At 38.3% G+C, this 25,757-nt stretch overlaps 1 protein-coding gene across 2 annotated transcripts; it reads left to right on the top strand.

The window, feature by feature from the left end:
- KLHL7 (kelch like family member 7) lies at positions 1–25,464 on the top strand. Of its 2 annotated transcripts, XM_054190162.1 has the most exons (11): positions 1–278; positions 4,032–4,134; positions 5,084–5,177; positions 6,338–6,462; positions 8,284–8,459; positions 11,171–11,345; positions 12,788–12,930; positions 18,150–18,390; positions 21,319–21,520; positions 21,896–21,993; positions 23,707–25,464. In XM_054190162.1, exons 1-11 carry the CDS (start codon positions 159–161, stop codon positions 23,988–23,990), a joined length of 1,761 nt encoding a protein of 586 aa, XP_054046137.1. In that variant the 5' UTR covers positions 1–158; the 3' UTR covers positions 23,991–25,464. The 2 variants fall into 2 exon arrangements, with proteins under 2 accessions (XP_054046137.1, XP_054046138.1); XM_054190163.1 differs by lacking the exon at positions 1–278 and having other exon boundaries at positions 5,061–5,177.
- The last annotated feature ends 293 nt before the right edge of the window (positions 25,465–25,757 follow it).

Below are 25,757 nucleotides of genomic sequence, written 5' to 3'. Positions count from 1 at the left end.
GCCGCTTCCGCCGCGGCCAGTGCGGCTCCGGTGTCGGCGGCGCGGCGGGGGCGAGCCCTCTCTGCTTGCCCGGGGCCGGGCGTCGGCCGTCGCCGCCCGGCAGCTGGCGGGCGTTGCGTGTGTCCCGGCGGGGGTGGCGGGCCCGCCGGTGAGGGAGCATGGCCGCCCCCGGGTCGGAGAAGAGCGGTAAGAAGAAGACGGAGAAGAAGCTGGCCGCCCGCGAGGAGGCGAAGCTGCTGGCGAGCTTCATGGGGGTGATGAACGCCATGCGCAAGCAGGTAGGGCCCGGGTCTGCTGCCCCGCCTGGTCACCTGCGGAGGGACAGGGGCCCCGCTGCGGCTGGTGGCCCAGTTTCTCCGGCTGGAGCATCGGCGGGGCCCTTTGCGAACGGAAGCCCCAGCAAAAAGATGGGGATGGGGAGCTTTAAGCGGGAGCTTCTCTGCCAGGGACGGGCTGTCCGCCCCCGTGAGCGGCACCCCCGCAGTGGAGCTGCAGCGGGAGGAGGAACCGTGGTTTGGTTTCACTGGTCGAGTTCCTTCTTGTGCTTCGTACCGAATGCCTCTGGCCATCGCATGAAGAAGCCAATGGCGGTACAGGGGGCTGGCGGCCTCATCTTCACAAATTTGGACTTTTGGTGCTGATCAGCTTCCTAGGTCAATAAGCTAATGATTATTAAAGGTGACTCTTCTGTTTACCAATAGAACAAGAGTAGTAACCAAAATTATAATCATACAGGTGTATTTCAGTTGAGCTGTCCAAAATGAAAGAAGTGCTGATTATTACTTTTTTTTTCCCTTAAAAAGCTTAAACTGCTGGTACAAGGGCAGGAAAACAATCCACGTAACTCCTGACATATGGAGAAACCTTTCCCTTTGTGGGAGGAGCTGGCTTGGTTGTGGTACTCTGGTTCGTTTAAAAAACAGTTGTGTAGAGCCAGAATTAAAGCTGCTTCTGAAGCCAGCTGCTCAGGAACACTTGGGGGGCTTTGTAGTTGGCAGTGTCACGTGTTGTACCTTTAGGGTTCTGTTGCTTGTCTCCTAGTGTTAGTCTTGGCAAAGTCTCAGTCCAGCTTTTAATGCTGTGTTTGTTCATCAGCGGTCCGGGTCCTTGCTTCACAAGTGATACCAGAGCGTTGGTTCTGCTTCTCTGCAGCACTTCAGCCCTGTTCTTCTCTCACTAATCCGCGCTCAGTTGTGTTGTCTGCATAAACCATTTCATGCAACTAAGCTCCTGGGTATGAAAAATCAAATTGGTTTTGGTGACTTCAGGTAGTTGAGACTTAAAGCCTATGATGTACTTTTTCGATGTAGGCTTTGTTTCTGTTCTACTGGGGTAAACACATTCCTAGGTGTAGCTGAGTTCATCACTGTTTAGCTCGTACCTCGGTCATGGTTGACGAGGGGATGCCAAATGCTGTTGTGCTTTTTAAGTAGGTAGAGGAAATATTCCCCCCTCTCAGATGTGTGTGCAGCCCCTAGCACAGGCAAATTGCAGAGCTTTATTGTGTTGCTACTCCAGTCTGTGGCACCACGTTGTTGTTCTGTGTTAGTACCTCATCTTTCAGTATAGTAGAGTTCCAGCTCTCATCTAGTTACCAGTTACTCTAAACAGGGTGGGAGAGGATCAGGATAAAGTGCTGTGAAATCTGTGTGTACTTCGATTCAGATTTCAAAATGTGTTGGGCCCAGAGAGGTATAACTCTGAATTTTGTCTGCTATCAGAGTTTCCTGGAAACTTCTAATCTGAGCTCAGGTGGTGGCTTTGCATATCCCACCCCATGCTGACCACTCCAGAAATTCTTGCATGGTTCATGACGCTCATGCTTCCTTTAGGAGTTGTTTGTAAGAGGAGGTTAACTATTACTGGAGGGTGGGGGAAGGGGAGTTGTGATTATATAGTATAAAATTAGGAAATCAGCAGGAGCCAGAGGAAAATGTACGTGTTCATCTGACTAGTTTAATAGGATTTATAGGCAGCTCTTTCTTCTTGTGTTTTGCTAAGTCAAGAACTATGCTGTGGTTATAAAACCTAACTATGATATGAGTTAAAAATTTCCTGTGATGGAAATAGCCGCATGCATATGGAGCACTAGCTATTTGTCTGCATGAGTTTAACGCTGTAGGAAAATGGGCCAATTGGAAAGTACAGCTAATTTTAAAGAGGCTGCTTTTTGTGCGAGCTGGGATCTAGAGGCAGCCTCCATGAATATGGGAGTTTAGAGTGAAAACTATGGACATACCTGCGCTTGGTACTGGTAAGATGTTGGGGACGTGTTTGTTTAGTGCATAGAGGACTCCTTGCTCATTTCCAACATGAGGTGGCCCATGTCTTTGTGGGTTTTACAGAGCAATTTGACAGCATGTGCATAAATCCTTTGTTGCAACTTTGCAGCTGAGTGGAGATCAGCCAAGAGTCGAGAATGAAGCTGGGACAGAGTTGTGAGGTGTTGCGAACCTGTTATTTGGAAGATGAAGCGCCCTAATGCAAGCTCACGCTTGGGTGTGTCCTTTGGTTGATGTAACACCAGTCATAAGTTGCCTCATTGAGGTGACTCAATGACACCAATGGGTCCTTTTGGAAAGAAGCACAGAAGTCCTCAGAAGAGCATTAGTTGAAATGGAGCAGTCACACCCAGAAACATCCCAGGGAAAGAAATGAAAATGATGTTCTGTTTTGGTTGACAAATATTTCTTCCCATACCCGGAGAGGCCTTAGAATATCCTGGGTGCTTCAAATGCTGAGTTGAGGCACTAAATGTATCTTAGAAATGCACTGTGGAGTTCAAGCAACAGTTGGAAGTCTTAGCAAAGCTTGGCCACAGGATTTTATGGTATCTTGTACTGCTGGTTTCCAACACTTGTTTTGAACCAGATGTGCTAGGAATTCCAGCTTTAAAGGATTTCCCCTGAAACTTGTCTTGAAAGGTCTCTTCTTATATTGTTTCAATCCTAAATGGCTTAAAGCTACAGATATATAAGGGAAGCTGTATGCCACCCCCCCATCTAACTTCTAATTAAAACATTTTTTTAAAATACATTTAAATGCATGGTATTTTTTAAATACATTTAAAACATCTATTTCCCACAGTAGAAATGCTCTTTTCTGGGGTTAATATAGGGTTGGGTGTAGATAGGTGTTTCTGAAAGTAGTTCTACTGTAGTAGCTGAAAATTAATTCCTGATTTTAGAGAGCAGTGCGGCCCAGTTTTTCTTAATAAAGAAGATGTTATAATTAACTGTAGTATGGAGTGCATTTATTTCAGTCAATATGTTCTCAGAAAGGATACCATTTGATAATCTATGCAAATTATGTATTTTTTTTACCCCAATCCCTTACTCTCCTTTCATGTCTCCTGACAACTTTTATAAGAACTGTCACTTTCCTTTCTCATTCCACTGTATGACAGTTCAGGTGTAGGGGAGAAACTAACTGCCTATATACAAATAGGAAACAAATAAGAAATAAAAATATTTTTTTCGGTCTGGAAGTTACTTAGCTGCTCATCAGGTGTGATCCATCAAACCCTTCCATAGAAGTGATATTTTGGGGATACATTTTCTTAAAAATGTTCCATTGAATGCTTTGAAGTTGTTCATCGCTTTCACTCCGGTTGGGCAATATGATGTCAGTCTTCAGATATGAGGTTCCTAAAGTTGTTTTTTTTTTGAAAGTCAACAGCTGAGTGGAGCCACTGATGGATGTAAATGCAGTTCGTGCTAGGTGCTGCAGAGCCTACATTATTGGAGACTGATTTAAATGCCACAGGAAAAATTTAATCAGAGTTGATACATTATTTGTGACCATCCTTAGGGTACAAGTTCATGGGTAAGCTGAACTTTGCTAGTTCTCCAGGTTACCGAACATAACTTTGACTTACAGAAAATCTTTTTATTACATAATACTCTTGAGTTGTGTGGATTAAGCAAAACAATGAATTTCCAAAGCTGTTTTTAAGGAAATATTGTTGAAAGATTTTTGAGAATGTTGATCTTTGTGATTTTTTTTGTTTGTCTGTTTTTCCTCTGATTTAGAAAACTCTATGTGATGTCATTCTTCTGGTTCAAGAAAGAAAGATCCCAGCTCACCGTGTTGTTCTTGCTTCAGCCAGTCACTTTTTTAACTTGATGTTTACTAGTAAGTCTCTTCAAAATTGATTGATTATAAGCTTTCGTGATGATATCCTGTTAGGCTTGTGGCTGACAAGTGGTTTATTTTATGAAAGTGATTAATTTCGGGGATAAGTATGTGAAGATCTCCTCCTTTTGTGTCCTCCTTACACTCATTTCTGTTCACCCTTCCTCTCATTTTCACTTTAACTCTGTTTTTATCAAGTGTTACTTCATATGTAAGCTCTCTTATTAATTGGGGCCCATATACTGTATTAGAGTTGGTCTCCCTCCCTTAACCTGAAAATTGGGAGTTTTTACTCCCATGACAAAATTTGTCTGCCGCATTGCTTCCCACCATTAGGCATTTCCACATATTAAACAGGTTTTCAGAAGTGTAAATGTTCTTGCATTTACGTTATCTTTGCAAATTCAATTATGTAGTATTTATCTTACTTTGTGTGCCTTGCCCAGGAATTGTAAAATTACTCTGCTATAAAATGCACATTAAAGTTGAGTACAAATAAAATAACCGTGCCTTCCAGTGGTCAGCTTGTAACCGTCTGTGGGCAAACTTACAGTGTGGTGTCTGGATGAGGGAGCTCGGGGCTGTCTCCGTTGTTATCGACTTGAATGTGGAAATAGCTTTTGACAGTGCAGCGTGTGCTTCCTGTTTTTGGTAATGCTAGCTTGGCAGTCTGTGCTGCAGTCAACAGCATCTATGACCTTTTCTATTTAATGCAGTTTATCATAATTTACATAATACAAGCATGCGCACACACCAGTTACCTTGCTTGTCCCACTGCTCCCTTTCTTTCCTGATTTGCATTAGTAATCCTGGGAAAACAGCTATCAACTGTGTGCCGTTTTTAACAGGTTCCCCACTTTGTATAATCACTTTATTTTTCTACTGCTTGCAAAACGTACAATAACTAGAGTGGCTTATTGATGTAGTTTGTCTCTTAATCTATTTGCAGCAAATATGCTTGAATCAAAGTCCTTTGAAGTGGAGCTAAAAGATGCAGAACCTGACATTATTGAACAGCTTGTGGAGTTTGCTTATACTGCAAGGTAGTTTTGTTATTTAAAGCTGACACTTTTTCTAGGAAGTCTGCCAGTTGTAAATGATAAAATCTTTAAATAATGCTTTTATGATTCATCAGTTTTGGTACCATTACGATCCTTTACTTTGTTTAAAGCCTGATGTGACTAGACCTTCTATTCTTCTTCCCTTTTCCTTTTTATATAAACAGTAGGAAGCCCGACAGACTAGAGAGAGTAGTAGTTGTCTCCAGAAAGCAATTCAAAGCACTTGACAGCACTTGGCTGTTGGAGTCAAATGATATTTACCATTGTTCTGAAATTCAGGCCCTTATAGATATCAGTAGGCTTTCTCTGTACGGTCATGGTAGCTATTGCACGGAACCATTTCCAGGAGTTATACCTTCATCTCAGGACAGGCAGGCTGGTAACTGTTCTGTGAACAGCATTTCCCTCCCATCTCAGGTTATCCATGTATTATTTTTTTTTAAACAGAGCTTGTGCAGATGTCTAGGATTGTAAACTACTTCTTAATCAGCTCTCATGACTGATGGATGGCAGGCCTTTCATCTTTCTACTAACTGGATTAACTCTCCTTAGGAAGGCTTTCGCCTTTCTTTGAGAGGAATCCTGTCGTATGCTCCATCAGTGGCGAGAGACAGTCAGTGTCAGCACCCCAGGCAGATGGTTGCCTCCCCTGATGCTGCAGCCCTTGTCTGCAGGCTCTGTACTTTCTCTTGAAGCACTGCCAAACTGGTTGTTCTGCTTGTGCACTCTGGGCAAATCAGCCAGAGCAGTCTTGACAATGAGTTTAGACAGATTTTGCTGGTGCCTGTTTGGGAGTAGGAGACTGTCAGAACAAAGGTTCTGTTCATTTTCTGCTTTGTGAAAGTGGCTAATCACACAAGCCAAAGCAATAGCATGGTACTGCAGAGGGCCTGTGTCAAAGGCTTATTCTTCAGCATCCAGGACAGTTACTCTTTGCCCTTTCTCAGTAAAGTAGAGCAAATGAAAGCAATTTGGAAAGATCATGAAGGGGAGGTTGTGTCTTCAGACTGTGTGTGAAAGATTCTTGGGCAAATAGCAGGGAAATAATTGTGCCATTTATGTGACTTGGTGTAAGTTGCTTTTTTTGCTACAATAAAGTAAGTAATTTTAGTGATGCTAGTTTTACACCTTCTGTTTTGCAGAATCTCAGTTAACAGCAATAACGTCCAGTCTTTATTAGATGCAGCAAACCAATATCAGATTGAACCTGTGAAAAAAATGTGTGTGGATTTTTTAAAAGAGCAAGTCGATGCTTCCAATTGTCTTGGTAAGAGAAATGCAGACTTAAATTTATTGTTTATTTTTTAACTTTGCTGTTCCTGAAAAAGAGATGGTGTTGTCTAAAAGACAGCAATACTTGGCTAAATCCAAGCATATAAAAATAATTTTGCTGTGAATCTGAACTGGTGTCCCTTGGCATAGACAAAACAATCTGGCAGTTGTCTTGCCAGTATCGAAGTCTGCTGACTGTGCTAGGTCTCATCCCAGCTTGGCAGCACCCTGGAGTTTCTTGTTTATCAGAGAACATCAGCTGTTTAGTGAGGTGGAGCTTTTAGTTGTTGTTACTGTACTTGGAGACAGAATTTGACAGAGTTGTAATTTCTACAAAACTAGCGTATCTTCTAAAAGTACAAACAGGATAAGTTTAGCTTACTTTTGTTTTTAATCACTCTTAATTTTGACTGAAACGCATGAATGTCACTTGTGTAGGTTTGATATTAAATATGTTCTGTAGCTGTAATGTGAACTCAGTGTTACAGAAAAGGTAAAGTAAACAGCTAGTAGAACTAAATGCTTTTTCATGCTTAAGACTTGGTGCTGCACTTTATTTAACGAAATATTAAAGATAAACTTGTTTATAGGGTTTCTTATTGATGTTTGCCATGTAATTCTCCCAGTAACATCTCAATCACATTATAAACGTTTATAATATCAATAGAAACGTTTTGCAGAGTATCTGAATTACAATGATTCAACTGACAATTTGGTGCAGTACAGCTGTGGCTCTGAAACAATTGCTGGAAGACAGACACTACTTTCTAAGGAAAATGCCACTTATGCTTGCTTTGAGGCATATTCCCTCCTCTGGTTTTTGTTAACTAGAAAATTAATTACGGTCTTGCATACTTTATTGCTAATTTATAGCAAAAAGGGAGATAAAGATTAAATCAATTTTTCCTCAAGTCATTGTTTACAAGTTGAAATGTGTTCTGTGTGCAGACTCATATGCAAGTTGACAGTTCATTTAAAAAAAAAAGTATATTTGAAAGAAAAGATGTCTTATTTTGAATCTCTTGATAGATTCATATACTCAGATTTTATCTTTCTAGTTTGCATTTTACTACTTAGAGCAGCTCAGACTAATTGTAGCCCATGGGTTGTTGAGTTGCTTCTACCCCACTTGCCATTTCTTCCATAGAAGGAGGAGGAAGACCATGATGAGCAACACTTGCTGCTGAAAAGCTTTGTGCTTACCTGGTTTCTAATGGGAAGGTTGAAAACAGTGCTTCTCAGTAGCAGTTGCAATTTATACGTTTATGCCAACCTGCCCTTGCAGCAGCATCAACTTGACTTTTTTTGTGTTGGTCTGTAGCTGACTGTGCTACCCGTATAGAAAAGTCCCAGTTCACCATGACTCTTGAAGGAAATTTGGCTTGGTTGGTGACTGCTGCTGCCTAAGCAGGTCAGGGGAGGTTCTAAAACCTGGATCCAGTTTCTCAAGCTGTTCTTGTTAGACTTTGTTACTGTGATATGGCTCAGACCTGGTTATGGTGCTGCTGTCTGCCTCGTAATGGGAAAGAACCAGGGAGGAAATAAAGATAGTTAATAGGGCAAGTGCTTGCAGGTCTGACTCTCCTATTAGTTCGGTAGGGACAGGGATCAGCAGCTTGTGCTTATCTTAGTTTGTCCTGAGTTGCAGATGAGTTATGATAGAATGTGTTTTAGAGAAAAAGAAAGCATGGTAATAAATATTAAATTGGGGTTGCAAGTAGTACTGAAATTACAGTAGTTTTATTCTATTTTAATATATTAAAGGTAATTGCAGTTCAAGTTTGGAAGGGCTTTTTTCTTAATTTTTCCTTCATAGGTATAAGTGTGTTAGCAGAATGCCTAGACTGTCCAGAACTGAAAGCCACTGCAGATGATTTTATCCATCAGCATTTCACTGAAGTTTACAAGACAGATGAGTTTCTTCAGCTTGATGTTAAGCGTGTGACGCACCTCTTGAACCAAGATACGTTGACTGTGAGGGCAGAAGACCAGGTGAGATCCCTGTTTCATACCAGCTAAGAGCATTGAACTTCACTATCTTCTATTTAATCGAGAACTGTTTTAAAGTATTTCACTTCCAATGTTCCTACAGGATATGATGCACATAATTCTTGCTAAATTTTAGAATAAAAGATGCATCCTAGCTTGGTCAAAGCCAAATATTAATGAATATCCATATTTCAAGTATGGTTATTATTGTGTGTTGTTGCAGCAAACTAGGAAGAAAGAAGTCATAAAGGGAGTAGGCAAAACAGTTTCCTTCATCGAGGTAGCTATAGGGCTTCTGATTCTGTAGTACGTGAACTGAATTACGTTTGATGTATTATAGCAGTTGCTCCTAGATTGGGGTTCATGTGCTATTGGTGAAAGTGAACTACTTCAAGGTGGTAAACAAACTGTACCTTAATGGCTGCATGTCTCGACCTGAATTATGGCCTCATCCTATTTCAGAGAGGAGTTGCTTCTGATGGAAACATATGCATGCACAAGTTAAGCTTCAGGAACTGAGTGACTTGGAAGTGAGATGAACAAAACTCTGAAAGCTAGATGCATTGACAGTGATGGGTTGATGGAAGGCCCTTATTTAGGGAATGGACACAACAAAGTTTAGGTGGCTGAAAGGAGCCTGGAGTTTTATTCAAAAGTTGTAACCTGTGGTAGAAATTACGTTCACAGCTGTCCCGTTTGGAAAGCTTCATTCAGTTTATAGCATAGCCCTGAATGCTTGTTTGCCAGCTTGTTCTTCCTGCTGCAGGAAAATAGGAAGAGCATAACTGTGTCCCCACTGCAGCCCAAAGAGGTGACTGCAGGATGGTTGTAGCTGCCGGGTCCTTCTCATAGCTGCTCAATCAAATCTACTGAAACCATACTGAAATCTTGCCTTTCTAGCTGTACTGTTCTGGTGCTTGAACTAGGTAATTTAAGTTTGTTTGGGTATGTCATCATGAGTTGACTCATACCTTTGAAGTGCAACGTAGACTTCTCATAGTCAAGATGGTATGTGTATCCGCTTAGTAATGGATATTTTCCTGATTCTGAAGTTAGCTTACATTGACGAAAATGCACTAATTCTATGAATCTTAAAAAGTTTCAATGAAAATAAGAATTACTAAGAGCAGAAGATAATATCAGGTGACTAGAATATGATAGTTGGCTAGTTATAAGTATAAATATAAGTATGTCACAGGTCAAAATTCTTGACATGTGCTGGGAAAAGTTCAGGTCACAGGGTAACATTCTCAAAGCTAGAAGTGGTGTTTAGCTTGCAGCCAAAATGATGCTTTGGAATTTACATTCTTGAAGTTCTGTTAGTAAGGTAGGATGGCATGCTTTAACTTGGCAGCAGTCTTAGAAATCTTGTGTAGGCAGCATGGCATCATTAAAATTCCTTTATGAAAGTGGCAGTGTGCAGTATGAAACTGCAGGAGTTTGCCAGTGATACTAAAGGAATCTTATTTCTCAGGAGTACTGCTAGAAAGTTGACATACTCTAAACTTTTGTATTGGAGGAAAGCATATTTGTTTAGCAAAAAAAGGAAGGTGGCTTTCATTACTAGCTGTCCTGTTTTTCCTGTATGGAAGTAATGTTTCTGTTGATGAAGGGATACAGTGTTCGTGTCCCAGTCAATCTATTGAATTTCCTTAGATGATAGAATTGAGCCTTAAATATTTTTTTTTTATTTCTTTACTCTCCCTAGTCATTTTGCAGGATTATAGCTGAGGTGGTTTAACAGTCCTTCTGAATAACTCCAATTCTGCCATTAAATACCTTTTGACATTATATCTCAGTCACTCACTGCTGATTACTGTGATCTGCTTCAGCCACAGGAGAAGGTATTGACTGTGTTACCACACATAAGGACGTTAGTGCTGACTCTGAAGTGGCAGCAGAGTAGATAAGCTTACTATGTCTGAGAGCAGCATTGAAGTATCTTAGTACATAGTTAACATTGGATTTTCATTTCATTCATTCCTGACGCAGAAAACCATCATAAATAAAGCAGATTTCTTCATTACCTTCCCTGTTCCCTGCCCTCTAAGAAAACCCATTATCTTTTCTTGTAAGAGGAGATAGAGAGGAGGCTTTCTGAATGCTAAATTTACAGCAGTCTGCAGCTAAAAACTTTAATTTAAATGGTCCCGTAAGACACAACAATAGCAATATATTTGGATACCCAACACTACGATTTGATAACAGAAGCAGTTTCTCAGCTCAGGAGACTATATCAAGTAGAAGCTATTTCAGCATTTCTGGTGAAGTATTACCTGGGTTTATGACATGGAACTCGAAGCATCTTAGCCTTAACTTGGTACAGGGGTTACCCACATTAATGTGAACTGCAGATTCATGCTTCCCATTTGGAGAAAAAGGCGGGGGGGGGGGAAAGCTAGATAGCAGAAGTAGTGTTGTGGGGTTTTTTAAAGTTTGTAGATGGGTTTTATGCCATGGTTGTGCATTTGTTTTACTTCGTGTCTGAGCATTGTCTTTTTTGGTGGTTGGTTGGTTGTTTTTTTTGTGGGGTGGGTTTTGGGGGATTTTTTTGGCTTTTTTGGAAGATGGTGATGGATCCCCACATACTAAACTTTTAGTATAAGTTAACCTCCAACAGGCAGAAGAATCAATTTGGAGCATTATAGTTTCGTTATTTGTCTTATGGTGTGGTGATGTACCTTATTCTTTGCTTTCCTTCTCTCTTGTTTAAGGTTTATGATGCAGCAGTCAGATGGCTGAAGTATGATGAGCCAAATCGCCAGCCGTACATGGTTGACATTCTTGCTAAAGTCCGATTTCCTCTTATATCAAAGAACTTCTTAAGTAAAACAGTTCAGGCTGAACCACTTATTCAGGATAACCCAGAATGCCTTAAAATGGTGATCAGTAAGTTGACCTCTAGCAAAAATCTTTGTTCTGTATAATTAAAAAAATGCTGTGGAATTTTTGAAAATTGTTTGCTTTAAAATGCTCTGACAACATTTTCACATTAAATTCGTCTAACTGTGTTCCCTCTAGGATGCTGTGTTTAGTTGAAGTTGGATTAGCAGATTATCATGTAAATAAAACCCATCGTATGTAACAGAGTGTGACTTTCATTTCTTTTCTCCTAGCAAATGACATGAATTCCATGATGAGTAATGGAATGGAGATTTTGTCAATGAGTTGTTAGGGTAATTGGAAGTGTTAGTGTGGCTTTGGGACAGGCTACTAACTTCAGTATTGTTCATGTTCATATGTGATTAATAAAAGAAATATTATAAGTAAATACTTTGAATATTAAAAAGCTTCCCTAAGCAAATTAGAATGTTAACCATATGTTGTGCTACTTTTGTCTCTGAGATATACTGACCATTGAGCCTACAGGCAAGTTGCATTCTCAAGGCACAGATAAGATAGGGAGCAAGCTTCGCTTTTGTTTTTAGACAACATTTGTGAAATTCTATCGTGTAAGAAATAAAAGCCTAGATGTTGATAAATATTCTGGAAGGATATCTTTTCATTTCGGTAGCGGTTAACTAGTTGGCTTCATTTTTAGTGTAGACCTAAAAAATAGTATGCAACTATTTTCCTTCAGTCAATGAGCAAGAGTCAAATTAACCTATGTGTTGGTAAGTATTTGCTGACCATCAACATCTCAGTCATACTTCTAGTGTGACATGGATTTGGGTGCATTGTTTAAGAAACAAGAATTTTTGTTTGGCTGGTTTCAGTGGCCTGTAATGTCACTAATATTTTTGCATTCTTTCAAGTGTTTCTTAGGAGAATGCTTATTTTCTTATACCAATTGTAACTAATATTTTTGCATTGCCAAGCTAAGAACAAAAATGAGGGGTTTTCATGAGGTACTAGAGATGCCTTCCTTATTAATCAGAAATTGGGGGGTGAGGAGGCAGGCATGGTTGACTCCTCATTGCATTCAGGCCTCTTCTTTTAATGTTAGTATTGTCCTCTTTAGGCTCCCAGTTCTGCCATTCCTTTTCTTTGGGTTTGCTTTCTTTTTGCCTGTTTCAGTGCAACAAATTTAGTTGCTTGTTAATATTGGCTAAATAAGCTAATCGATAAATTGGTATATAACATGAGTCCATATTCATGTCCTGTTTTCACGTGCAGCAGGCAATTTGAAATAGGGTGTAAGTCTGGATGTATGCTCCCATCCTCATGTGCTGCTGTGCATTCTTCCCTTTTAAGTCAAAGCTGTATAGGTGTAATGTAGAAACTTGGTTTCTCCCTTTTCCCTCCCCTCTTCCCCCGACCCCTGCATCTGAAACATCTCTTTCCATATATGAGCCACACTGGTTCTGCAAGAGTTGTTTTCTTCCTTCCAGGTGGGATGCGATACCATCTACTTTCCCCAGAAGACAGAGAAGAGTTAGTGGAAGGTACGCGACCAAGAAGAAAAAAACATGATTATCGCATTGCTTTGTTTGGAGGCTCACAGCCCCAGTCCTGCAGATATTTTAATCCAAAGGTAATCGTTACCTCAGAATGCATTAAGATTCACTGTTTGTAATCTTACACATTTTATTTGCTGATGATATTAACTAAGACATAATGATCTACAAAACGGTATTAGGAAGGATGTATCCCCTGTCTCTTGGGTATACAGTTGGAAGAGCACGGTTAATTAGGTGTTTTCAAATCTGTGTACCTAGATGTAGTATTTAATTTTGAATAGAATGATTATGTGTTTGTTTATTGGCAGTATTAGATATGGTGTTCTGGTAAATCCATCTGAGTTGAGAATTGATTGGTATGTGCATCCCACAGCTGGAAGTAAATAAAAAGTCACCGAAACATCAAGCAATTAGTTAGGAATATATGAAAGTCTGTATGCATGTGCATGTACTTATGTGTTCAGAGAATAACTCAAAGCAACTTCTTTTTAGCACAAGTTTAATTATTGGCTTGTATGTTAGTGTAGAAGCCAGTTTTAGACTGCAAGGTGGTTTTTTCAGTGCATTTATTATAAATATGTGACCATTTCTAAATCCTAATGGTTCACAATTTTCTTTTTTCTTAAGAGTATATAAGGAGAAGAACTGGGAGCCAAGTATTATGTAAATGGAAAAGAGTGAGTTTCTACAACAAAAAAATTAGAGGTGACCAATTTAGAGCAAACAAGCTTTGCCTGAAATTTGTTTCCATGCTTCCTTAATAAAATCAAACCACAGGAATGGTGTATATTTCAGCTATGCAGACTAGATGGTCTAGAAACATCGGCTGCATACAGAAGGATTATCCATACTCTGTTTTACCAGGCAAGCACATGCAGAAAAAAGTTGCTACTTAAACATCAGGACTCTCTTAAGTTACGAAATCACATATATATATAACATTTTGTTGCAGAAATTCTGGTTGTTCTAACTCAGCGTGTGAAATGCTTGCTATAATTTCAAACAGTTTTGGCTATAAAGTTCATACAGATAACACACAATGTGAGCCCTGTCAAATCTAATTCGGAATGAATGAGCTCTTGGGATGTTTTTTGAACTCATCATTCACATCCCTTGTGTAAGATAAAATTGAAGACACCTTCTTGGAGCACCAGTCAAGTCTGGGGAAAAAAACCTACCAGCTTTGACTTAGCTTGAGAGACATTTGATATGTATTTTTAATGGGAATTCCAAATTTCTAAATAATGACCACCTTTTTCCTTTATATACGTACTCAAGCAATATAAGCAGTACTCCAACTGGGGGTGAGGAGGTGAGGGGAACGGAGCACATTAATTCTTTCCTTTCCAAGGTCTGAGTTGGGGAAGCCTTTGATCAAGGCATTCATCCTTTTCAAACAGTTACTTGGTTTTGGCATTTTAAAAAGTTGTATTTCACCCAGTACGCTCTGACCTTTCTTGTATTAGAAGGCAATCAGATCAAAGTTTCTTTCTCTTAATCTCCAGTAACTTATGTTGGAACAAAGCTAATTTTAGGCAGGATGGAAACTAGATTTGAGACTTATTGTCCCAGTCATTAATTGGCAGTGGTGGTATCAGCATAGTATGCATGTGGTCTCTTTACCAACCTAACTGATAGGTTAAATTTCAAAAGTGCATAATGTCAACGGTGGTCAGAACTCAAAAGATGGGTGGTGTTGCTTCATCGCTCTTCATAAACTAATATAAGCCCCACTAGTTGTCACCGTGTGTTTTCCAAAAACTTAATCTTGTTTGAAAAACAATAATCTCAGTGCATGCTGAGTGGAAGTGACAGGCAAAGACTTACAATTAAAGGAAAATTATGTATACAGTTAGGTGATCTTCAGTCAGACCTAAACTATAATGTTACAAAGAAATCTCTTTTGTGGACAAAAGTTATATCTATATGAGCCTACATAAAGCATAGGATAAAATAGCTTATTTTTTCATGGACTATTTGTCCAGACATAACACCAAAAAAGAATTGAGTTGGGAAGAAATTTTGCATAACTGCCTCTTGATCGCGATTTTTGGCCTTGCATGTGGATTAAAGGGGTGGGGGGAGGAGGAGAAAACTGGGTAATTGGAGATCTTGATTCTAACAAGCATGTCTTCCTTGAATGTTTTTCTAGTGCTTACATGCTTTCTTGGGTATTCTTAGCTAGCCTGTCATGTCTTGTTGAATAGCTTTTACTTACTTCGTTTCCAGCCCTAAGCTATTTAAAGGTCCTTTTCTGGATGTTTTGCTTGAGTATCTGAGTTTGATCTTTAACTGTGGCAGTAGCTTCTTAAATGCAACAAACCAAGGATCCAGAACCCCTGTTGAATTAGCATTGTGTGCATGCAAAAGAAGTGTGGGATGTAAGGCTCCAGTGAGTGCTGCAAAGACTATATCATATTTAACTCACTTTAGTGTTATCAAAAGATCATGGAATGTCACAGAACAAAGAATTAAGGTTGTGTATGTACTTTTGCAAGGTTAGGACCTTGGGAAAGAAGTGAAATTCTGTTTGTGAACTGATTGAGTAGTGACCTAGTCCTTCACTTGTGATTTTAATTAAATTATTGAATTTAATTAAATTCTTGTATGTCAACTAAAGAAACCATTCAAAACAAAGGTTACACTTTTCCTGAAAATACTTTCTCAGTTGTAAATGATAGAAATTTCAATAATTTTAATACTATAAAAACAGTGCAAAAAAATTTAACTTTCACCTATTGCTTTGCACACAAAATTAGTCTCTAATGTTGATCTTCATTTCCTTGTTGTCAAAAAGGGTTCTTTAAATAAGAATGGATTGGATACTGTGTGTTATTTGTCGAGACTGTTAGCAGTATTACTTTGTCTATATTTGTTGTCTTTGTAACTTCTATTTATGCATGTACTTCATCAAGAAAGGAAAATGATGCAACAGGACAGATGCAGATGGGCATAAAACTTGTGGGCAATATTTTGAGTAGAGATGTTTGTTTTCAGAATGCTGCTAGAAATCCTAGATGTCCTATTAATGGTGGTGGGAAGCATTTTCTTGTTGAATTTTCTACAGAATATTTTTTTAAAGCTGCTGCTTTTTTTTTTCTTTTCCCAAGTTGGAAATGAAATACTTGTTTTATGAATTCTTCATAAAAATGTATATAGGATTTTATGGGATTTTGAGGCAGCAATATGCTTATTCTTTTGAAATTGGTGTCTCTAGTGACCAGAAATGGCTGGAAGTTTTAACTTTCTAACAGTGCAAAATCGAGCAATGGCAAGTAAAAAGTGACATATGCCTGGCAACACTATTTCTTGATGATTAAGGGAACCAGCATACCTTTTATGAAGACACAGACCTATTAGTGGGGAGGTTGTCCGTATATATGTCTGCTGTTTTCCCTGACAAACTTGGAAGAGGAGGTATCAACTGAAAGTGAGGAAAAAATCTCAAACAAAAGGAGGTACTCTTTCACATGGCCCATAATTACATGTGCCATTCTTGTCACAGGGTCTTGTGGCTGCTAGGAGTTCACATAGTTTTAATAAGTGATTAAATATGTTCATGAAAGAGATAAAAGCCTTTCAAAACTATTAAATACAAAGGTATAGCTTCTGCCTCTAGTGTCCTGCATCACAACTGTTGAAAACAAAGATCATCTGGGAAAGTGTCACCATGTACCTATCATGGTCTTTCTTTCCCTACTCAGCCCCTCAAAAATGAGGCTTGCCACTGCCCAGGGCTGTGTGGATCTTGACTGTGGCATAAAGCAGCTCTTCTGCATAACTCTTAATTGCGTAAAATGCATAAATTTAAATCAATTCTATGTGGTGCAGGCACACTGAAGAGCATTACAAGAGAATGATCTAAATCATCTCCTGCTAAAATAGGAGGAGACTGCTGAGTATGCTCAGGTTATGGCTTTTCATTTGATAAAGGTGTGGATGAAATAGTAGCTATGAATTGAGGCCATAAAAGTGGGTCAGATCACAGCCCTTTATAACATTAAGGGAAAACAACAGGATTTTTTGTAAAAGTGCCAGAAGTTTGAGCTGGGAAATATGTTGATCTTGCACAATGCACTAAGACATTTTCTTAAGATTTATGCAGCTATTTATTTTGCCATGCTGTAGTATGGCTTTCCTTTCTAGGATGCCTGAGGACCTGTTTCTCACCATAAAGGGCCACATGCACCTGCCAGCTCTTCTTGATATGGGGGATGCTACAAGAAAAGATTGTAAGATGTTTTGGACTATAACATGCTCTGCCTCTCTTTCTTTGAACCCCCATGTAGGAGTCGCTGTTCTTCCTCATTGACCAAGGTGTTTGAAGTATGTCCTTGCTAAGAAAATGTAATGATGTAACGTCTTGTGTGAACCATTACAATGAAGGTCATTCAGCAGGTTGAGCTAGACCATCCTGAGGTGGCACAGATAACAGTTAAGGTCCCATACTTTCCTGTTCAGTATAGGATAAAAGCTATGCTCATGGAATATGTGAGATGCTATTACTCAAGACGTGTTTCTTGTGCTGTATGCTATCCTGGTCTGCCATCAGTTGCTGAGTTTGGTGTTCTTAAGGCTTTGGGTAGTGTTACTGCCCATACCAGATACTCGCCGATTTTGCCAATCCATGCAAAATCAGTTTCTAGGCAACATGACTGCCAGTATTTGTGATGGAGCATTACCCTATTTCTCATGCTATCAACTGTGGATAGCTATAGATCATTTGTGTTTTGTAAATTCTGTAAATAAGCTTCTAGTTGTCATGGTAATAAAGTATGTATCGGAGCTTTTTAACTGAGTTGCTTGTCAATTTGGATATTATCTTCTCCTTTTTCCATCGCCTTTGTTTGGTACATTCTGTATTATATTTTTCTTTTAGAAAGAATCTGTTACTATATGTAAGATGTCTTTTTCCATTCCTGTAAAAGAAAGTGTAATCCTATTTTATTGATCACATGCATTGTTTCTAGCATGATAGCAGCAGGAGGTCAATTCTGCTGGGGAAGAAAAATATCTGTTTTTCAGGGAAGCTATACTGGGTGCACACAGGGGATGAGGAAATAGAAATTCATAATGTCATGGTTCATTGCAGCTAACTATGTCTGTGTCTAAGAGAATTTTTCAAGAGTACGACTGAGGAATATTCTTCAATAAACAGTATTCATTTTTGTTTTGAAAAGGAACTTTAAAACTGACCATATCTAAATCTCTATGAAAAGCTCTTTTTGAAAAACACTCACTGTGCAGGTAAGTGTTATAATCTATTAGACATTACTTGTTCTTTGTAATGCAGGATTACAGCTGGACAGACATCCGATGTCCCTTTGAAAAGCGCAGGGATGCAGCTTGTGTCTTCTGGGACAACGTAGTTTATATTTTGGGTGGTTCCCAGCTCTTCCCTATAAAGCGAATGGACTGCTACAATGTGGTGAAGGATAGCTGGTATTCCAAGCTAGGACCTCCAACACCTCGAGATAGCCTTGCAGCCTGTGCTGCTGAGGGCAAAATTTATACATCTGGTGGTTCAGAAGTGGGTAAGACACTAAAAATCTTTAAAACAAAACGAAAAAAAAAGCACAAACAAAGATACCTGGAAATTTTTCTGTTTTTTGCATGACTGTTGAAAAGAAACTGCACGTTGCCATGTTAGCCTAATGAGTTTATTTTCCCATATTTAGGATTTTATCCTCCCCACAATCCAACAATCCATTTCTGTTTTGTTTTAAAAGTGGTTTCACTGATTGAAATGAATAATACTTACATTAACTAGAGCATAAAGTACACTGCAACTCTTAAGAGTTGTAGTTACTAGGGACAAGCAAATGTATTTTGGGAGTCCCACTCTGCTCTTGTCTTCCTTCGGAAAATCCACAGAACTCACTGTGATTTAAAATTTTCTGTCATGTATGGCCAGAATAGCACCATTTTGACCATGGTATTACTAGTATACAACATATGTTGAGCTTAATGAAGTTTTTTATAAGGGGGGACAGGAAAAGAGGGTGAAAAAATGCTTTTGAAACAATGCTTTTGGTAGTGAAATCATACCTGGCCCTGTAAAGGAATTTGTCCAATTTTTCTGTCAAATGACAGAAGTTATCTTCTGTTTGTTATTCTGTTGTTTTGCCTCAGTAAATAGAGAAATACTACTTTCTTTAGACATTATTACTTATCCTAGTAAAAAAAAAAAAAAATTAAGACTGTTGTTTTTTTCTCTTACCAAGAAACCTGGTGGGTGACTTGTTATAGCAACATTTTAAAATTATTGTTTTTCTAAATACGATACATCAGAAGCAAACCCAAAGTGGGAATGTAGGTATGCTATATCCATAAAAATACAACGCTTTAAAAAAGCCTGTGTTCTGGGAAAGAAAAAAAGAAAACACACACATGCACGCACACACACACCCACCCCCCCACCAAACCCTAAAGCTAGGGAGAAATTTTCTAGTAAATCCTTTTGAGTTCGTCGTTGCTGCAGAGGGAGGTGAGCAGAGAAAAAAAAGGTCATAATCGGTGCTTAACATTGATAAGTCACTTAATGGGAAGTTGTGACATTGAGGTAATGTTACCCAACTTCTAAAATCCTGAGGTCTCACGTAGCAGCAGATTAGACTGCTCCTAGCCGCCACCTAGTGTATAAATGTGAAATAGCACCTTTCCCATTACTTCAAATGGGCTTAACTAAGGCTGCATTGGGAAATTTGGAACGCTACGAAATCTTATAGATCTTCCGAGTTTCCCGCATGTCAGCATGATACAAGCTTTGATTGTACATTTTATTTTCTAATACATTGTAATTAGTACAATTGTAATGGAAACTAAATTAGTTTTCTTTTAAATCCAACCTCACATTACTGCAGTTTCACTTTGTTATCCGTAAATATTATTGAAGACAGAATAATAAAAGCTAATAATTAATTACGGAGGGTTTTTTGCATGTATTTTTTTTTCTTTGGAATCCAGTGAACACTGTTTGGAGAAGTCTGTCTATCCTGAATCTAGTATTTTCTCATTTGGAGCAGGCAATTATGTGAAACTATTAATTGCTGAAAAAGCTGTAGAGAAATATAAAAACTGCATGCTTTTTGCATTGATTGAAGAGTTTGGAAAACAAATTACTGTGCCAGTCCATTACAGAAAACAGGGCTTGTTTTCCCCTTTTTGAATGGATGGGAGTACTGTCTTATTTGCAATAGTTATCAGAGTTTGAAAGCTAAACATAGTAGATTCTTCCACTATATTTAGATGCAGGAAAAACATTTAACATTATACTGACAGCATGCTGAAAATGGAAGCTTTTACCTTTTTTTTTTTAAAAAAAAAAAAAAAGACATTAAAGACCGTTCTGCTGTATTTTCCATAGACAAGAATTTCTACAACTTCAAAGCAATAAGGATGTGTATTTACATCAAGGAAAAAATATGTCCCACTCTATACAGTTCTTTGTGATACTGAGAATTACATGGTAGGAGTAAATAAACACACAGTATATAGGAGTCTGCTCTTGTATTTTGCATCTGGAAACATAGCACTGTTTTGAGGGTTCAAATCCCCAGCTGGTAGCAAGTGCTGCTAGTGAGAGGCAATTTTTAGAAGTAGAAAGGCGAGGAAAAAGAGGCACAAAAGAAGGCACCTTTAACTGTTCTAGGTGAATTTATTTATTGAAACAAAGGGGAGAAGGATTCTTGTTCTTTTCTGAGAAAGTTGTATCCAGCCTTCTCTGCTTTGTCTGTGGTTCAGCTAGTTACCTGAGCACAAGTCTTTAAGCTTCCATCTATCGTCGTTAGAAAAATTGGTTCTGATTTCAGTAATAGTTTTACTGGCCCTTGAGGGAGGAGTACACAGACTTTGCATTTCCAGAAAATAAGTATCTGCCAGTCCCCAGGAAAAAAGTAAAATGGTGAGGGATAGCCGTCTTGTGGTTACTAATAATTCAGGAGTATGCTGTGGTATAATCAAGCTATCTAATTCCAAAGGCAACAATTATTCTGAAACCTGGGCAAGTCACATTGCTTAGTAAAGATTCACAAGTTTTTTTTCTCGAAGTTTACAAAGCTCGTTTCATCTTCGCATCTGAAAGTTCAATATATTTCCAAGTAGTGAGAGTAGCATGAGATGATGAGAATATGATCATAATTTATATACATCTCCGTTCAGTGTTTATTCCCTCCCTAAAAAAAAAAAAATCTCATAATTTGTTTTTGGTTTTAAACGCAAATAACAAATAGCAATTTTATAAACTTCCATATTTTGGAACAAGAGTCAAAAGAGTTCCAAGTATGTGCTTTCTGAATAGTCCCAAGTTTCAAGTTGGTTAGTTCTGCTTTTGGAGATGGGAAAGCAGCTTTCCTTTTTCAACTAACAAATAAAGCATCAATTTGATAATTACTGTTAGACTCTTCTCTAGAAAGACAGCCATAAAAATTAATGCCACTTCGGTGGGTTTCTATTTTTTTAAGGAAATTCTGCACTATATTTATTTGAATGCTATGACACAAGAACAGAAAGCTGGCACACAAAGCCCAGCATGCTGACTCAGCGATGCAGCCATGGAATGGTAGAGGCGAATGGTCTCATTTATGTATGTGGAGGAAGTTTGGGAAACAATGTTTCTGGAAGAGTCCTAAATTCCTGTGAAGTTTATGATCCAGCTACTGAAACGTAAGTATTGTATCAATTCTGATTATTTTTGGTCACTTGTGGCTTTGCTTGCTCTGTAAATAACTGAAGTATAGATTAATAGGAAGAATTGTATGTGGTAAGGAATTTTCCTGAGTTAAGCAGTAATAAATTAGTTATTTGTAATTTTACTTAAAAAGTAGTTTTTCTTAAGCAGGTTTATTCCATATTTCCATATTTGTGGAAGGGGAGTCGGACTAGATGATCTCCAAAGGTCCCTTCCAACCCCTACCTTTCTGGGATTCTGTGATATTTCATTTTCCTAATACTAGGTTTTATTTACATATTTTATACTTATTTTTTTTAGGTACTAAATAGTGAGCTTTCCTGGTTTTGTTTGTGTTTTTTTTTCCCCAGATGGACGGAGCTGTGTCCAATGATTGAAGCCAGGAAGAATCACGGGCTGGTGTTTGTAAAGGACAAAATATTTGCTGTGGGTGGACAAAATGGCTTAGGTACTTTAATTCCATTAATTCTCTAGCAGGTTTCATGAGGGCCTTTTTTCTTTTGCAAAGAATTCATTCTGCTCTGTTCAGCTGAAAAACTTTGAGCAGTACCATAAAACACGTCCTGTTGTCGCCACATCATTGTTGTTGCCTTCTTTCTTTCACCTCCCTACTTCACTGTATCTTACTTCTCAAACTCTTTTACTAATGACAGTGCTGTCAAAATTCAGATATGTACCCATACTGTAGCCCAGTTCTGCAGTAGTTATAATGGCTAAAGCAGTCATTAGAGAAAAGATAACTTCTTTTTTTTTTAGTTGTTCATTATGTATTTTGAGAGCATTCTTGCATGAATGCGTGTTTAGTATTCTTTTGAGAGACAGGTAAAGGTGTAGCCATTATTCTAGGAACTTCAGTCTAAAAACTTAAAGCTAGTCGGCTATTTTTAAAGTGGTGAAAAAGCGAGAACTTTTTTGACTGCCCTAGTTTTGAAATGTGACTTATTGTCATGGGCAGGTAATTTATGAGCTGCCTGTCTCCGTGTCTTTAAAACTAGAATAATAGTAGTTTATTTCCCAAGAGAATTGAATTTTAATTACACAGAGTTTCTGAAGTGCTTTTCAAATGAAAATTCTCAGCTATGAGGTTTATTAATCGCTATTTATGGTAGTTGAAATACTTCATTTCAGATTAATGCTATTTTAGAATATAGCTTGTATTTTAATTAGCTACTAAAACTCTTCCGGCATGGTTGATTTCTAATGCAAAAACATCAGTAGATGCATTTTTGCACAAACATTTTATAAATCAGTTGTAGCCAGAGCTGCCATTTTGCAAAATGTTAGTGTATTCACTGAATACTCATTTTAGAAGTGTGTATTATTGAACGAAGAAGCTAAAGTATTATTTCATCATTCATATTCTGTAGCCTGACTGATTAATTTTTCTTATTGTTATATAATGGGGGAAAGCTATGGTTGGGGTGAAATATTTGTACCTCTTAACATTATATAAAGGTTTCTTAATCTCTCAGGTCTAATAATTCAGTACTGGAAGTGAAAACTGTGACTCTATTATGATTGTTAAATAGGGATAACAGGTTGTTTGTAGATATTGTGAAGTGTAATTACCAGCCTATTTTCCTAAAAAAAAAAAAAAATTAAAAAAAAAAAATCTACTTTTCTTCAATAACTTTTGATTCCCTTGGCCCTTTTCAAAGGGACTTAGGCTTTTAAACTTCAATGATTTTAATATCATAATGGAGAGAGACATCCTCTATCAGTAAATGACCAATTTAGGTAAAGGTACTGGTGACCCCTCTAGAGTAAAATGCCCTCACTATAGGGAAGTTTCAGGTGGATTCCTGCATTTTAGTCACTAGCCACAAATCCGTAAGAAATTCGGCATTGTTAGTTGTTCTGTTCATGAAGTAATGTGTTAGAATCTCTAGAAAGCATATAGTGTGAAACTTGTTGCAACGCATCTGACTTTCAGTCTCCTCTTTACTTTTCTCTATTTCTGTATTTATAAAAGGGTAAATTGGTAGTTTAGAAATCTGTGGCCTTTTTTCGAGGTTGGTTGTTTGTTTGTTTTTAACTCTAGGGTTTATGTTTTAATCTAAACCTTGAAAATAAAGACTAGGTTTAATGAAGCATTTGTATGCTCTAGTTCACTCTGTATGGTATAATGTAATAAGCGGTTATCTATTTCGTTGCTTTGTAGGTGGCCTTGATAATGTAGAATATTACGATATCAAGATGAATGAATGGAAGATGGTGTCTCCAATGCCATGGAAAGGTGTAACAGTGAAGTGTGCTGCCGTGGGATCTGTAGTCTATGTCCTGGCTGGTTTTCAGGGTGTTGGTCGATTGGGGCACATTCTTGAATATAATACTGAAACAGACAAGTGGATAGCCAACTCTAAAGTCCGTGCTTTCCCAGTGACAAGTTGTTTAATCTGTGTTGTAGACACTTGTGGGGCAAATGAAGAAACTTTAGAGACCTGAAGACCTGTAGGAGACGTTGAGACATTCTTCAAGGACTTGGGGAAAGATGGCTATTGGTGCTTTGCTTCCATGTTTTATTGAATCTTGTTAAACTGAGTAACAGGAAAAACTGAGATGCAGTCTTTCAATTTGTATATACAGCACATTGTATAACATGGATTTCGTCATGCCCATTTTCTTGTCTGTTTTAAGAGATGGGGATGTGTTTTGAGAATCCACTTAACCTAGCTGAAATCATATGGCATCTTCCTTTAAAAGGACTCTGTGTGTGGCCTTGTCAAAAATAGACCAAATCCAATTACTTAAAAGAACTCAAAGCATTTGATGAAGATAAGATTTATGATTGTCATGGTTTAACCCCAGCCAGCAACTAGGACCATGCACCCCCACCCTGAGTAGGGTAGGGAGAAGAGGGAGAAAAAGGAAAAAAATCCACTTGTGGGCTGAAATAAAGACAGTTTAATAGAACAGTAACGGAAAAGTAAATAATAGTGATAAGAGAATATACAAAATAAGTGATGCAATACAATTGCTCACCACCCAATGATCAATTGCCCAGCCTGTCCCAAGCAGCAGTTGTGGATTTCTGCCCCCCGGTCAACCCCTATTTATATATTGAGCATGATGTGTGGACTGTTCCTTTGTCCAGCTTGTCCTGTCTATGCTCCCTCTCAGCTTCTGTGGGAAGCTGAAAAAGTCCTTGACTTAATATAAGCATTATTTAACACATATTGGTTTAGTTGTGGCTATCAACATTATTCTCATACTAAATCCAAAACACAGCAGCTACTAGGAAGAAAATTAACTCTGTCCCAGCTGAAATCAGGACACTGGTTAAATGACACTTTACTGAGCTCAGTTGTAGAGATTCTTCATTTAATAAAGGTGAGTAAATGCAGCTTGGGTCATGAGAAATATGGGCAAAAATCTTTCTCATTTATACCTACTTGCAGAAATCTTACTAGAACACAATGAAGATTTTTCCTCAGGAAAAGACCAAGGACAGCAGTATAATAAAGATTCCCATGGTAAATGGGGATAGGCTATACAGCTCTCTAGATTATGATAGCTACCCTCTTCCAGTGACTTTCTTCCATCATTTGCATGACTGCGTATCAATTTTTAAAGTTAGACGGGCCATAATACTTTGCTAATGACATCTTTGGCATTTTGGGGAGCTTTCACAGACAGACCTTTTTTTTATTTTATTATACTGAGGTAGGGGGATGGTGGGGGATGTTAACAATAATTGTGCACTATAATTAGCAAGTTGGAAATTTGGGATTAATTTTCAATGTATCTTCCCAGGCATCATACTGTACATACTGTGGATGCCAAACCATTAGCAAAGATGGGAATAGGACTGGGAAAGCAAAGTCAATACAACAAATGTATTGATTTTATTCTTGAAAATGACTGTTTTTAAAATGGCATGAACCAAGTCATTAAAGATACTTTCTAGAAGTCCTCTAAAGTTGCACATGGTTATTAATCTCTGGTTTATAAGCATATAGTTCTGTAAATGTTTCCAGCCAACATGATAGTGAATTTATTCCAGCGTGGAAGTTCAGCTTGTCAAGCTATTGGTGTCAATAGCATGTACATCTTCCAACTTCTGGAAGACTATACAAACGATGTATGTATGTCTGTCCTGCTCCCATGTTAGTTCATTAATATCTTAATTTGACACCTCTCTTCTAACTTGCTAATTTTTTCAGATCTGTTTCTATGAGACTATTGAGTTAACTTAAAAAGTTGGTGCTTGCC

This window comes from Rissa tridactyla, chromosome 2, assembly GCF_028500815.1.
Source record: "Rissa tridactyla isolate bRisTri1 chromosome 2, bRisTri1.patW.cur.20221130, whole genome shotgun sequence".
Classification (NCBI taxonomy): Eukaryota; Metazoa; Chordata; class Aves; order Charadriiformes; family Laridae; genus Rissa; species Rissa tridactyla.
This window is presented reverse-complemented; position numbering and strand designations above follow the sequence as displayed.